The sequence below is a fragment of the Lygodium microphyllum genome, chromosome 24 (genome assembly GCF_053477565.2).
Source record: "Lygodium microphyllum isolate KBCC chromosome 24, Lygodium_microphyllum_v1.1.10, whole genome shotgun sequence".
Lineage (NCBI taxonomy): Eukaryota > Viridiplantae > Streptophyta > Polypodiopsida > Schizaeales > Lygodiaceae > Lygodium > Lygodium microphyllum.
The window spans coordinates 110,271,826-110,285,511 of record NC_141158.1 but is presented as its reverse complement, the minus strand read 5'-3'; the positions used below and the strand labels follow the sequence as shown (position 1 = coordinate 110,285,511).

Here is a 13,686-nt window from a genome sequence, read left to right as displayed (position 1 = left end):
TGTGCAATTCAAGAGCACTTGGAACAATTGCTAGAAATTGTGTGATTTCAGCATTTCCAAGAAGGCCCATTCCAATTTGTTTTGGGGCTAAATTTGACTAGCCAAGGATCACTTGAAGGTGTGTCCTTGGGTGAAACAAGGGGCAAACTGGTAAGAAGGCTTGCCGGTCATTTATGACAGCAAGAGAAACAATCTTTCTTTTGTTTGTCTTCTTTTACCTCCTTTTTCACATGTTTCTTAACCATCTCCACCCAACCTTGTTGCGTGGCTTCAAGCAAACCGTCCAAACTCTTGGTCATTTTTTCCTTAATGCCGTGATGGTCTCCCCTGATATTTCCTTCTTTTTGGAACAGTTCTTCAGTGTGGAGACTTCCTTTTTTAGTTGCTGAATATCTGCTCTGTAATTGTGGACAGTGGCCCCCATATTCTCTACAAGCTCCCCCTCCTTTTTAAGGAGGTCAAGCTGATTTTTGTAGTTGTTGATCTCATGCTGAAGCTGTTCAATTGCCCTATTCCTCGCTTGGCGGCTAGACTCGATATCCTCTTTTCAGAATATAAAGTGTGCTCTCATGTCTTCATATTTCTCATTTTTCCACTTTTGCATCTTGGTGAGCATCTCCTCTCTGATTTGTTGAATAGCTTTGTCACACATGGCTGTTCATCTCTCTGACATTATTCATTTCATGATCCTGGATCTTACTTACATCCCGGATGTGTGCATGCCCTTCTGCATGTTGGAGTCTTTAATTTTGTCAATGCTATTCCAAATGATAGAATATTTCTTGCTCTTTTCCCCTTGGTGCGGCTTTCGGATGGTGGGGATATCTCATTTCTTTTGGGTGATCCCATCATGTCGTGCTTTTTTATGCCAATTCCAAGATATTCTGATCACACAGAGATCACAGAAAACAAGGTGGAAGTGTGGGGCAGGTCCATGATTCTGATTGTTAGTAGGCAAGGCAGGGCCATTGCGAGTAGGGGCCCAGGGATGAGCAAGGGCAGGGCGGGTTGCAGGTGGGGTGGGGGTGGTTTAGCAGGGAGGGCGGGGGTAGGGTCTGCAGGGAGGGCGGGTCAGTAGGGAGGATTGGATAGGGGCGGGACAGGTATGGGGCAGGGGTGAGCTACTGCTTAGGTGGGGGCGAGTGTTGATGTAAAGGGAAGTGGTGGGTACTATTGAGGTGGGGATGTGCAGAGGATGAGATAGGAGCTGAGGCAGGGCAGGTATTGCAAAGGGTGGGGTAGTGGTTGAGGTGGGGCAGGTGCAGAGAGTGGGGCAGGGATGGTGCACAGAGAGAGAGAGAGAGAGAGAGAGAGAGAGAGAGAGAGAGAGAGGATCAACCCCTTCCCCTTTACAGGATTTTATAGAAACAAACCACGAGTACAAAGTGGTTGAACCAAATACAGTGGGGCTGATTTTTGTAATCTGAAAGTTAGGTTTTTTGAAATCCTAAGTTTTGTATACTCTAGATATCAAAGCTGGTTTTCTCTTTTGTTGTCTGATTGGATCAAGCTGAGTAGTGTGTTGCTTGGACGAGTATTTGTTAAAAGGTTAGATAGGTGCATATTTAGCATGTGGCTGACATTTCAGAAGTAGAGCTTGTGGGAGTAAATAGAATGTGAGAGAGATGGCTTTGTTTTGCACAATATTTTATCTCATCTGATGTTTTGTTTTGTGTTTTTGATATGTTCTCTGTACGATTTCTGTTGCATCATCTGTCAGGTTGAGAGTTCTGGGTGTCTGGGTAGCAGGGCTAGAAACACTTGGTGATCCTGCCTTGTTCTGTTCTTATTGAACAGATGCAGGCCAGGCATGGAGAGTATTGTTGTAATTATGAAGCAATGATGCATTGGTATGTGGCACTGTGCATCACTTGTGCCAGGGTGATGATTATGGCAGTCACAGCCTACCAAGGGGTGCGCTTGGAGTACATGTATGACGGAGCGGTTTCCTTTTACAACAAATGTCGTGTGAAGAATTCCTTCTTGCATGGTGATTTGTAGGAAGAAGTGTATATGGATCAGCCAGCAGGTTATGAGGATTTAAAGCATCCCACGTATGTGTGCAGGTTGAAGAAGGCACTCTATGGGCTCAAGTAAGTACCTAGAGCATGATTTGACAAGATCAGAGAGTATCTTGTCAATATTAGCTTTTATGTTTCTGATGTTGATCACTCGCTTTATGTGAGAAAGGGAGATGCAGGTTTGGTCATCATAGTCATCTATGTGGATGACTTGATTATTACAGGTGATAGTGATAGTGGGATTGCTAAAGTCAAGGACTTTTTGAAGAAGAAGTTTGAGATGAAGGATTTATGCGTTCCAGAGCCAAGCAGAGCAAAGTTTAGCCTCCAAACTCAGTTTTTGCAGTTTTGCGGGTAGTTTGCCAAATAAAATGGCATAGCAGATATCTTCGTTATTTGGCTGATATTTGTGTTTTGCTCACCACATTGACCAAAATAGGGGTGCATTTTGTTTCGAGAGATTCTCAATAAAAGTCTTTTGAAGCACTGAAGAAAATGCTTGTAGGAGCACCTATTTTGCAGCCATTGTGTGGAGTCTTCCATTTCATGTCTTTGTGGATGCATCCGATGTTGCTATTGGTGCTATTTTAGTGCAAGATGAGGTTCCTAGTTGGTCTAGACCAATGTATTATGCTAGGAGAAGGCTTAGTGTTGCAGAGAAGAATTATTTTGTTACTAAAAGGGAGGTTTTAGGCATGATATTTGCTTTGCAAAAATATAGGCACTATTTGTTGGCCAATAAAGTTACTTTTTATGTGGATCATTAGGCTTTGCTTTATTTGTTGACCAAACCGCAATTAACTAGTTGATTAGCATGATAGTGTTAGTAGATTAGTCAGTTCATGATTGAGTCTGTACATGTGGTACAGCAAGCTGGGCACAGAGATATTTTAGGCATTTTATTTGCCAACATTTATTGTGTTTTGGCATTATTTGCAGCCAGTCGGCGAGCATTTAATGCTGGCCGACCAGTCATATTTTTGGCATTTATTTGGCCTATATATTCTCAGGCTCTCTCCTCCACATTCATTCATCACCTGATAGTTGTTGGAGAGAGAGAGCATGTGCCAGTGCCTTCACAGCCAATAACTCACATTGCTTTTGTAGTGTCTCATGTCTTGGTATATGGATTCCATTTCCTGAGCATACATTTGAGTTCTCATGTGTATTGTATTCTTTCTTTCCCTTTCTCTTTTGTCTTGTATTTCAGTAGTTATTATAGCTTATGTTTACGCTTCCATTGTTGCACCACTTCTGACATGGTATTAGATTTCAGGATTTGTGTTCTTGCTGTGTTTTCTTGCTGATTTTAGGATTGTTTTTATCCTTGCTGATCAAGTGATTGCTGCTCCATACAGGCGACTTGTTTTACTTGCGTTTTCTGCATATTTGTCATCGCTTGCTTTCTACAGCCCCTTTGCTACCTGCGTTTTCAGTTTTCAGGCTGTTGCGACAGTTTTTCAGCCTATTCGTGGCAGTAGTCAACCTGCATTGTGGTGTTTCTGACTCCTTCCTGGTTGGGTGACTGTATCTTCAGGCGTTTTTGCTGTTTTTGACTGATTTTTTGTTTTTTTGCAGCAGCATTTATCTTCTTTTGGTAAGATTTTGGGTTATACTGTATGTAAATTCTTGGTTTTTGCAGTTTGTGCTCGTGTTTTGGCTGTGTTCCCTCTATCTTTTTTTCTCTACTTCTCTTCTAAATCCTCTACAGATGGCTTCTCCATGCACATCCGCTAATGACAAGCTTCATGGACCTGTTATTACATGTGGAGTGCGGTGATGAAGGCCTTGTTTATCCAGAAGCGGTTATGGCTCGTGGTTGGTGGAGCTATTGCATGTCCTCAACAGTCTTCTCCTGTTCCATTTGATTTTGATGAAGACAACCATGAGGAGGCAGTGCTTACATGGGATTCGGATGATGCCCATGCTTATTCGACCTTAGTTCGGTGTATTTCCAAAGAAGTCCAACTGGCAGTCACCTCCTGCAGGACAGCTTTAGACGCATGGTCGAAGTTGTAGTTGATGTATGAGGCTCCTTCCACCATGAGGGCCGTTACTTTCTATGGCCAGCTTCAGCAAAACTGAAGTTTGAACCCAAAGATACGATCCAATCATTTCTACTTCGAGTTACCCAACTTCAGGACCAGCTTCGCATTATACAGTCTGCCCTATTAGAGGCACATCTTGTTGGTACGGTACTCTACAAGCTTCCTCAAGAGTTTGATGGAGTGGGGAATGCTTTACGGGCGTAGGCATCTACGACTCATGTCCGTTTTCTTCATATGTCCTTGATGCTACTTGAGCATGAGGCGACTTTGCAACTACAGGGGAGGCTTCTGTCACATTATGAAGGTTCAGGTGAGGCTCTTGCAGCTTTAGACAGGGGTTCAAAGATGAAGAAGTCGAAGGCTCAGTGTTACCACTGTGGAAAAAAGGGTCATTTACGGAAGGACTGCAAAGAGTTAGAGACTTCCAAGAAGAAAAAGAAGCAGAAGATGAAGCGGGATGCGGACTCTTTCAACGAGTCATCATTTGCCTCAGATCCCGACTCAGCTCCTCCGGCTAAGGCGAAGTCCAAGGTGGATAAGGGATCCTTTTCTTTGGATCATGGGAAGGACTTGGTGGTTCCTTCCTCAGCTGCTTTCTAGTGGTGGTGATGAGATCATCATTCACGACTCTCCAGTGCTAGAGAGGGAGTGTGAGAGGGTGGTGAGATGGGGTAGTCGTGTCTTATCTATATTTCTATACAGATGTACAAGATCCAAAGAGGGACATCCTTGATGCATCGACCGAAGGCAGGTACAAATCCTGGAGCTAAGCTTGACATCCAAGCTCATGATGGGCTGGTTATTTGATTGTGACGTACCCGCCTTTGATTACGTGACGAGTAACGTTTTAGTAGTTGCCTAGAGTTTATCTTCCAGCCGTGGCCATCTGTACTTTAACCAGAATGATCGGATTTTGTGTGGCTAGTTAACCCTAGGTCTACCCCGCAAGGGAAGCGTCCTGCCGTGTGGAGGACCGACCTGAAGTTTTCTAATTGACCTAACAGTCACCTATCAACAACTAACTCACATTCGGAGCTGTCATTGAGAGGCTTCTTGTCCGGAAGGAACAATTGCCATTACCCTTGGTTCATGGAGTATAACACTTTTTTCCAGTAGCAGGCTAAGGATTTAGAAAATCCCTTGCAGTGCTCTGGCATAGCCGCCGTACCTTTCCCCTAAGATAATTTACAATTCGGGTTCTGAGACCAAACCCTAAGTAAGTCAACGAATCGGCCCTTCCTAGAGTTTCTTCCTAGTGTTGTTTTTGGGAAAAACTCTCGGCTAACCGAGACCACCCTGCCATAGGACTGGATTCGTCGGGAATCTATCCACCTGCTTCCCTCTATGGAAGTTCTTAGTTATCTAATTACCTACCACATTACGTGAAACATATAAAAACAACTTCATTAATTAAAATCCTTTTATGCATAGTTGTTCGTTTACATAATTTATTCACGGACATACAATCAGAATAAAACAAGTTCATTGATTATATTCCATAATGTGTGTTCTTTCGTCCATATAGGAGAAAAATTACAATTTCATGTGCTGCCTCATCCGGCGCATCTGCACGTCACGTGCTGCCTCATCCGACGCATCTACACGTCACCAAGATCAAATCCACCTATAGCTAGTATTCATAGGTGTCCCAAGTAGAACTCGGGTCATACAAGGGATCAAGTAGTTCCTAGGTGCAAAAAAGGATTTACTAGCCAGAGCCCCCCTGGCACCCTTCCACCTCCTACTTAATACGATCCCTGCTGGGAGACCTCTCGCCATCGGAGCCGGTTCATGCTTCTGCGGCGGTAAAAACATCCCCTCTTGGTATGGGGATTTAGCACCTATCCTTGGGGGAGATATAGGGCTCCTCAATTCTTATCTGTTCCAATACTTAATTTAATCAAGATCTAATCTAGAAAATCACAAACAAGATTGATGTCTGCAAGCAGTTATGACTTCAATTAATCATCAAACTTTCAAGTGATGCTTAATTCTAGTAACAATCGACACTTGAGTTTCACATAATGAAAATCTTCCCCTTGGAATTTAACTAGGGGCATCTAGATTTTGGGATCTCTAACTTCCCAGTTTTTGTAACCAAGTTTCTAGGCCTTAAGTCAGTGTTTCTCAAGAGACTTATCTTATTTGGATAGAACTTTTTTAGAAAAACCTGTGGTATCGCGATTGGTAAAGAGTTGTTATCCGCGCCCGTGACTCCGTTTGTGACTCCCGTGCTTGCAACTCCAACTGTTGCTTCTACGTTAGTAGGGTTATTTGTAATTTCCGCTTCTGAATTCTTTTTCTTTGGGGCCATGATAGAATAGAGATGAGAGTAGAGGTATGATAGAATAGGATAGAGTTTTTCAGTGTCTTCTCTTCTCGGATCAAAGTAGAAGAGGATGAGAGACCTTCAGCATATCTCGGACAGAGTTTCCTCCTTCTCGATCAGCATCTCGTCCTCGTCAAGTTTGCTCTTGTTGCTCCTCCTTCTCGATCAGTGTCTTGCCCTCGTCAAGATTGCTCTTGTTGCTCCGTGGTCATCTCCAAGCCCTCAATTTATAGTTTTTGCAGGGGGGGGGGGATATAAAGAGAGGGCGCCTGCTTTTTGGCGTTTTTGATGACATCATCGATGACAAGATTTCGTTTTCTTTTTCTGTCTTGCAACTTGTTTGGATCATAACTTCGTCATATAAACTCCAAATATAGACGTTTGGGTACTTAAAACGATCGGAACGCATCTGATCCACAAGCTAATGCGGGCAGAATTACGAAAATCCATCAAAATTAGGCGAAAATGATGATTGTTATAAATCGCATTATTTTTATCAATCTTTTGTCTTTGACGACTTATTCCCTTCAAAATAAGTCACAGTATATATTTGAATCCATCTAAAGTGGAAATTAAGTCATCTAAACATGATACTAGAGATTTTAGACAATTCTAGTCAACCAATCGTGCTTCCTGTAAATCCTATAGAGATTTTGCAGTTTTTTTAAAAAAAATGTGTGGACATACATCGCCACGTATATGCACCTTAAAATAAACTAAGTAATGGGGACATTACATTGATAGAGAGCGGGTGTCTTTTGTTTGGAGCTCACATGAGGGGACACTTAGGCGGTCTGGCCAAAGAAGGGAAATCCATGGTCATTTATGCGCTGCGGCATTGGTGACAGGATGGTCACGTGTGCTACGTGAGAGGCATTGCTGACAGACATTGAGAGCTGGTATGATCTTCTTTATCTTCGAGAGCTAGTACGATTGATATCGACATCAGCTTCTCTCTGAGGCACCTTGGTGGTGGCTTGCGCACCCACTACTTGGGTATCCATGGTTCTACTCTGATGGACATTGTTGTATGTACTTTGATGCGACATTATCATTGTATATTGTATTGTATCAGATCACCCATGATCTAAGAGAGGGTGTTAGCAGATTAGTCAGTTCATGGTTGAGTTTGTACATGTGGTACAACAGGCTAGGCATAGAGATATTTTAGGCATTTTATTTGCCAATATTTATGGCGTTTTGGCATTATTTTTTGGCCTATGTATTCTCAGGCTCCCTCCTCCACATTTATTCATCACTTGACAGTTCTTGGAGAGAGGGAGCATGTGCCAGTGCCTCCACAACTAGTGACTCACATTGTTTTTGTACTGTCTCATGTCTTGGTATATGGATTCCATTTCCCGAGCATATGTATGAGTTCTCATTTGTATTGCCACTTTTGATAAATAGATGGTGATGTTGTGGGAATTTGATTATTAGGTTGTTTATATGCTCGGCAAGGAGCATGCTGTTGCTGATTTTTTGAGGAGATTGGATGGTTAGGAGCAACAGACTGGGATTGATGATCAACTACTTGATGTTGATTTGTTTGAGGTTTAGGTGTATAATGCTGACAATTATTATGATCAACTCAAGCTTTTACTTTGAGGCAGCATGTTGGATTAGTTAAGTTTCGATTAGCGGAGGAAGTTGGCTTTGTGGAGTAAATCTTTCTAGGTCATTTTTGGACAGTTGTATAAGAGGGGGACTTGATGATATTTTGAGAAGATGTGTTCCAAAAGAGGAACAAAGGGTAGTACTTGAGGAGGCGCATACAAGCATTTCAGGGGGTCATTTCTTTGGAGGAGTGATGGGCCAAAGATTCCACAATTTGGGTTGTGGTGGCCTATTGTTTTAAAGATTCTTAATAGTTTGCTAACTCATGGCTGATTTGTGCTAAGGAAGGTTAGCCTCAGCCCCAAGATCACATATGTGATCATCCGGTTGTTCCACTGAAACCCTTTCAAAAATGGGGGATAGATTTTGTGGGCCCAATTAAACCACCAGTAAGGTATACACAAAAGAGAGATATTTTGGTGTATATGGATTACCATACCAAATGGGTGGAGGCGAAGGCCCTAAAGGATAATACTACATGTAGTGAAGCTAGTTTTTTGTATTCTAATATCATGACTTGCTTTGGATGTCCTATTGCAACTATAAATAGCAAGAGCACCAAAAAACTAGCCAACCTGATCCTGAGGAGGCCATAAGTACTGGTCGACTAGCATTAAATACTGGTCATTGAAGAAAAAAAGACAAAAAATAGGGGAGATCCTATAAAAATCCCAGATGACAATGATAATGTTTAGCAAGTGTAGATAGACTTTGGAAAGCAGAAATGGCCTAGGAATGCACATAGGAAGCTGACAAATAAAGAAAATGCACCAAAACTACTAGAACTCCTAGGTCTCCATCAGACTCTGACAAGAGCTAACAACCAAGAGATGACAGACTGACAAGACTAACTTAGGCAGGCTAACAAGAGACACCTGGAAGCTAGTAGCACTCCAAGTCATGACCACATCCCAAGTGTTGTTGTCCCATACCACCAGCCTATACCATTTTGATGTATGGATGTGTCGGCAAATGGGCCAAGAGTCCAAGAGCGGTGATCACACAATGAATGTGCAAAATAGGACTTTTTGAGTCCTATAAATAGGACTCAGTTGCCCTAACCCTGAAATGTTCTTAGTGCATTCGCATTAATTTACTTCGTAACCACTGTGACCAATGGGATGTCGAGGGATATAACAATAGGTGTGGGGCTTGTGTGCTTAAATGTGGAAAGAGAGAGCTACAAAAGATGAGTGTTTGCTGAAAATGGCGAGTATTAAGCAAAATGATGAGTGTAGGGACACTTTCAGATAACACGTCCTATTCTAGATGCCATATGTTAATTTTCTAGAGGAAGAAACTTCTAAACTTTCTACTCTTAAAAAATCTCAACCAGTTGAGAATTTGATATAGCTATCAAAGATAATATTATTCCTTGTAAAATTCTGAAGCTTTTACAAGAATAGAATTTGCATTGGAGCAACTTTAAAAAATATTATGTCCCAAAATTTAGGAGTCCGCAAACTTGGATTTAAAAGAGCTTCATTGTAAAGATTAATTGGTTTATGGTTTGTTTCTTTGATAATCTAGTCAATGCAACCACTTGAGTGAGAATTCTTAGTTATATGGGCTTTTAAGCTAATCTAACAGAGTGACTAAATGTTCAATCCTCTTGTATTTGTCCATGATAAGTTGAGTGTAAATTCATGGTATCTTGTCCATTGGCCACCCTTGAATGAAAAGATGAGCATATTACTATATTTCTGAATGCTCGAAGAATATACAAATCACATTTTAGGCTCTATGAGCATCAAATTAATATGAATCATTGAGCCAATACATCTAGTTAATAGTTAATATCTAAAAGAGTGATTATATTCTCTCCCTCTTGAAATTCGTCTTGTCCTCATGATGTTGCTAAGTACTTTTGGTTCTATAGTTTCTTCATAAGCTACAAGTATTTCTAGATAGTCTTTGAAATACTCTTTTGGCCTCCGTTGAGAATCTAAATGAGAGGAACTTTTAAATTTCTAAAGGAACTTTTTAAAAATGTTCATTTTCACATTTCTTGACCATGTGAAAGACTATTTATCTTAGTTGAAGAATCTCTTCATATTTATCTATTTCAGGTGGATCCTCTACTAAAGGTTACCAATGGTGGAGACTCTCCATAAGGCTTCAAAAGATAAATAAGAAAATGATCGTGGATTTTCTAATGCTCAGGAAGTTGTAACTTGTAACCAACATCATTAATCTTTTCTGTGACTTAAAATGGCCCATAATCTAGAGTTTCTTAGACGAGTTTTATCAAATTTCAGCTACACATTACAAAGACGCACACTCTTTGCCAAGATGATAAAGTGTTCTTTCACGGAAGATGAAGTTGAATACTTAGGTCATGTTGTGGGAGAGCAAGGCATTAGAGTGGATCCCAACAAGGTGAAATGTGTTAAAGAATGACCTAGTTCTATAAATGCAACCTCTTTGAGAGGATTCCTTGGGTTATCATCCTTCTATAAGAGGTTTATCAAGAATTATGGTCATGTGGTGGCTCCATTGACGGATAAACTCAAAAAGGAGGCTTTCTTTTGGAACTCTAACGACGATCAAAGTTTCAATTAGCTGAAATCTCTCTTAATTTCAGCACCTATCCTTGTATGCCTGGATTTCTCTAAGGAGTTTATCATATGTACGGATGCAAGCGGAAGAGGAATTGGGGCTGTTTTATGTCAAGACCATGGAGTCATAGCTTATGAAAGCTGGAAGCTTAAAGAGCAAAGTGTCTTCTATGCTTTTATGCTACTTTATTTGTTTTTTAAATCTTTGAATAGCTCATCTAACTCGGGCAAAAGCTGTATCCATATCACACAATAACTTGTTGACATGAAATATTTTCTCCTCTGTGTTGAGAATAGGTTGGAAGAGTGGTTTACCACATATGATCTCAAATGATGATTTAACTATAGAAGCATGAACTGTGTTGTTGACCATCTACTTGAGGATGGTAAGAGGAAGAAAAGATAAGCTTCATTCTCAAATTTTCAAAGAGAGCTTGCCAAAAGAAACTAGTGGTTTGTGGATCTCTATCACCCATGATGGATTATGATAATCCATGATGTTTGGAAATATGTTGAATTAATGTTCTAGCCATTTGTTGAGATCTAATAGTCTTCTTGGTTGGAATGAAATAATTAAACTTTATCTTTTGGCACACTACACATTCTTTAATGAATCACTCAATATCTCTTCGAAGCATTGGCCAGAAGAAATACATGTCGGAAGAAATACATTTCAAGTGCTTGGGTTTTGGCCAAATACCATGATGAGCCATGTAGGAAGCAACATGATATGTTTTCATTACTTGAGGCCTAAAATCTTTTGTGACCCACAACTTATTTTCTATTAGAAGAAATCCATCCTTTACAACTTAAGAGTTTATCTTTTTCCCAAGTTGTAGACTTTTCCAACGGCTTTAAAATCTTTGTTAGAAGCACACATGTCCCTCGTATTGGTTAAATTTGTATGATGATTCATGGACATTGCGTGAATCTAAGGCCTTCTTGATAGGGCATTAGCTACCTTGTTTTGGTTTCCAAGGATAAATAATATCTGAAAATTGAATTATGCTAAGTAGTTAGCCCATTGAATATGCTTTTAAGAAAAATCTTTGGTTGGTTGAGAAAATGTCTTAGATTGTCATTGTCAATTTTGATGGTATTCTTCTTTGTATTTTTCAACCTTTTGCTTTCATAAGAAAACACTTGTCCTTCTTGTTTCAAGATTGCGCTAATGCAATCTCTTGAAGCTTCACATTTCACAAAGAAAGGTTTTGATAGATTTGATATCAATCAAAACTGGTTGCTGATATAGAATTTTAGAGCTTCAAAAGCTTCCTTCTTCAATTTGGTCCATGAGCAAGCACCGTAAACTATTTGATGAACCCCCTGTAATAATAGCATAATCCCAAGAAACTTCCAACTTCATGAACACTGTCAATTGTGGCCATTCAACAATAGCCTTGACCTTTTTTGATCCATCCGGATCCATCTTTAGAGACAATATGCCCCAAGTAGTGAATCTTCTCTAAACAGAGTTCACTCTTTTTGCCATTAATTGCAACAAAGTACAGCCCATACCTGTACTAGAATACTACAGATAACCAGTTCATTGATCTGTTTGGAGGTAATTAGAACTGATTCATTTCCAAATCTGGAAAGTACCCTCATGCCTGAATTAAGAGAACTGTGCTAATTTTCAAATCCCGGAAATAATTGGTTTGTTGGAACTAAAATTGTCTCCATGTCTTGATTTCTGAGACTTGGAATTTTGGAAACATGTATGACAGTTTTAAGGATGTAATTGAGTTCCTAGTTCTGATATACCCAGAGGACTGACTCCAGTATATGTGAACTACTATCAATATAGGACTTTTTTAAACAGGCTCGCTATAAACTTGACTACCTCTGTTTTATTCTCTTTCTCATATTTTTTGTGGGCATACAGTCGACATTTATTGTTTTTATGCCGTTTTCTGTTGGTTCATTAGCCTGAAGAGGCTGTTCATATAGTATAGACACCATGCAAAGTATTGACATTTTCTAGTTCTTCTCAAATGTTGAGCCCCCTGTTTGGAAGCCTCTATGTACAGCTGGCATCTTGCCTCTGAAAAATATGTGCTGCTAGTACATATTCTTTCTTCTTATAAAAGAAGTTTTGTTAAATCAAAACAGATTGTGTTAGGGCTGAGCCGGTTATCTACCAAACATTGGAGAATTCTGAAAAGGAAGTTACATTGCTAAGGGCATATGTTGGCAACAGGCCAACATGGAAAAATCCCACACATCCTTGGCATTTAGATAAAAGATTCAATCTTCGAGGTGTTCCTACACTGATCAAATGGGAGGATGGCAATGCTGTAGACCGGCTTGAGGATAATGAAGCACATTTAGAGCATCGTATAACCAAACTTCTAGCATAAATATAATGCAACTGTTTACACAAGTATATGTTCTTCATGCATGGAAGGTGCTGGAAGGCCCCAAATTACAGAGCCAAATATGTATGCTATAGCTTGAAGCACACAACTTGCAAGCATGACAGGAAGTTTTTAATGTAGACTTCTCTCTGTGCTGAGAGAGGTGCTTGATTTGCAATTCTCTGTGCTTTTCTACCTTCTTATTGGGCAGATGCAGTGAGAACTAAATTTCTCAGAATGGGATTGTGCTATAAATCATTAACAAAGTATGGCAACAATACTCAAAAAAAGGACTTTGCTGACTGGCCTTAGGTTTATGTGAATGGAATGTTACTGGCAGTGTTAAACAGTATGAACAAAATCTAATGTTGAGACCATGTCACTTTTTGATGCCTAAATCTTTGTAGGCCCAAAATATCATGGCTTTGTGTTTTCAACTAATGCTACAATGGTTTGAAGAAGGCTCTCAGGTCAAGATTTATGAGAGGAACTAAATGCTAACATGAATGTTGCTTCATTTTTATTGCTACTAGTGATGGTTTGGCGATTTCGGCTAAAATTAGAATTAGATAAGGCAAATACTTACAGGTGTTAAAGGAATATCCTTTTGGATAAATTATTTATAAATGCAATGTATATGTACAAAGAGGGACACTAAATTGAAGCATCATTATCCTTCATAGTGATCAAGGATTACAAAATTTGCACAACTGTCTTATCACTTAATGTTTAGAAAACAACTTGAAATTGGTTGGG

At 40.1% G+C, this 13,686-nt stretch overlaps 1 protein-coding gene across 2 annotated transcripts in view; it reads left to right on the top strand.

Annotated features, from left to right (window-relative positions):
* LOC148015519 (Thioredoxin superfamily protein) overlaps positions 1 to 13,108 on the top strand; it is a 48,204-nt gene extending 35,096 nt beyond the window's left edge. The window contains exons 2-3 of one of the 2 annotated variants that reach the window (XM_087665351.1): positions 10,085 to 10,181; positions 10,274 to 12,677. In XM_087665351.1, the coding sequence (XP_087521477.1) occupies positions 10,085 to 10,181; positions 10,274 to 10,415 (239 nt within the window). In that variant the 3' untranslated portion in view covers positions 10,416 to 12,677. The other variant, XM_087665350.1, reaches the window with a different exon arrangement.
* The last annotated feature ends 578 nt before the right edge of the window (positions 13,109 to 13,686 follow it).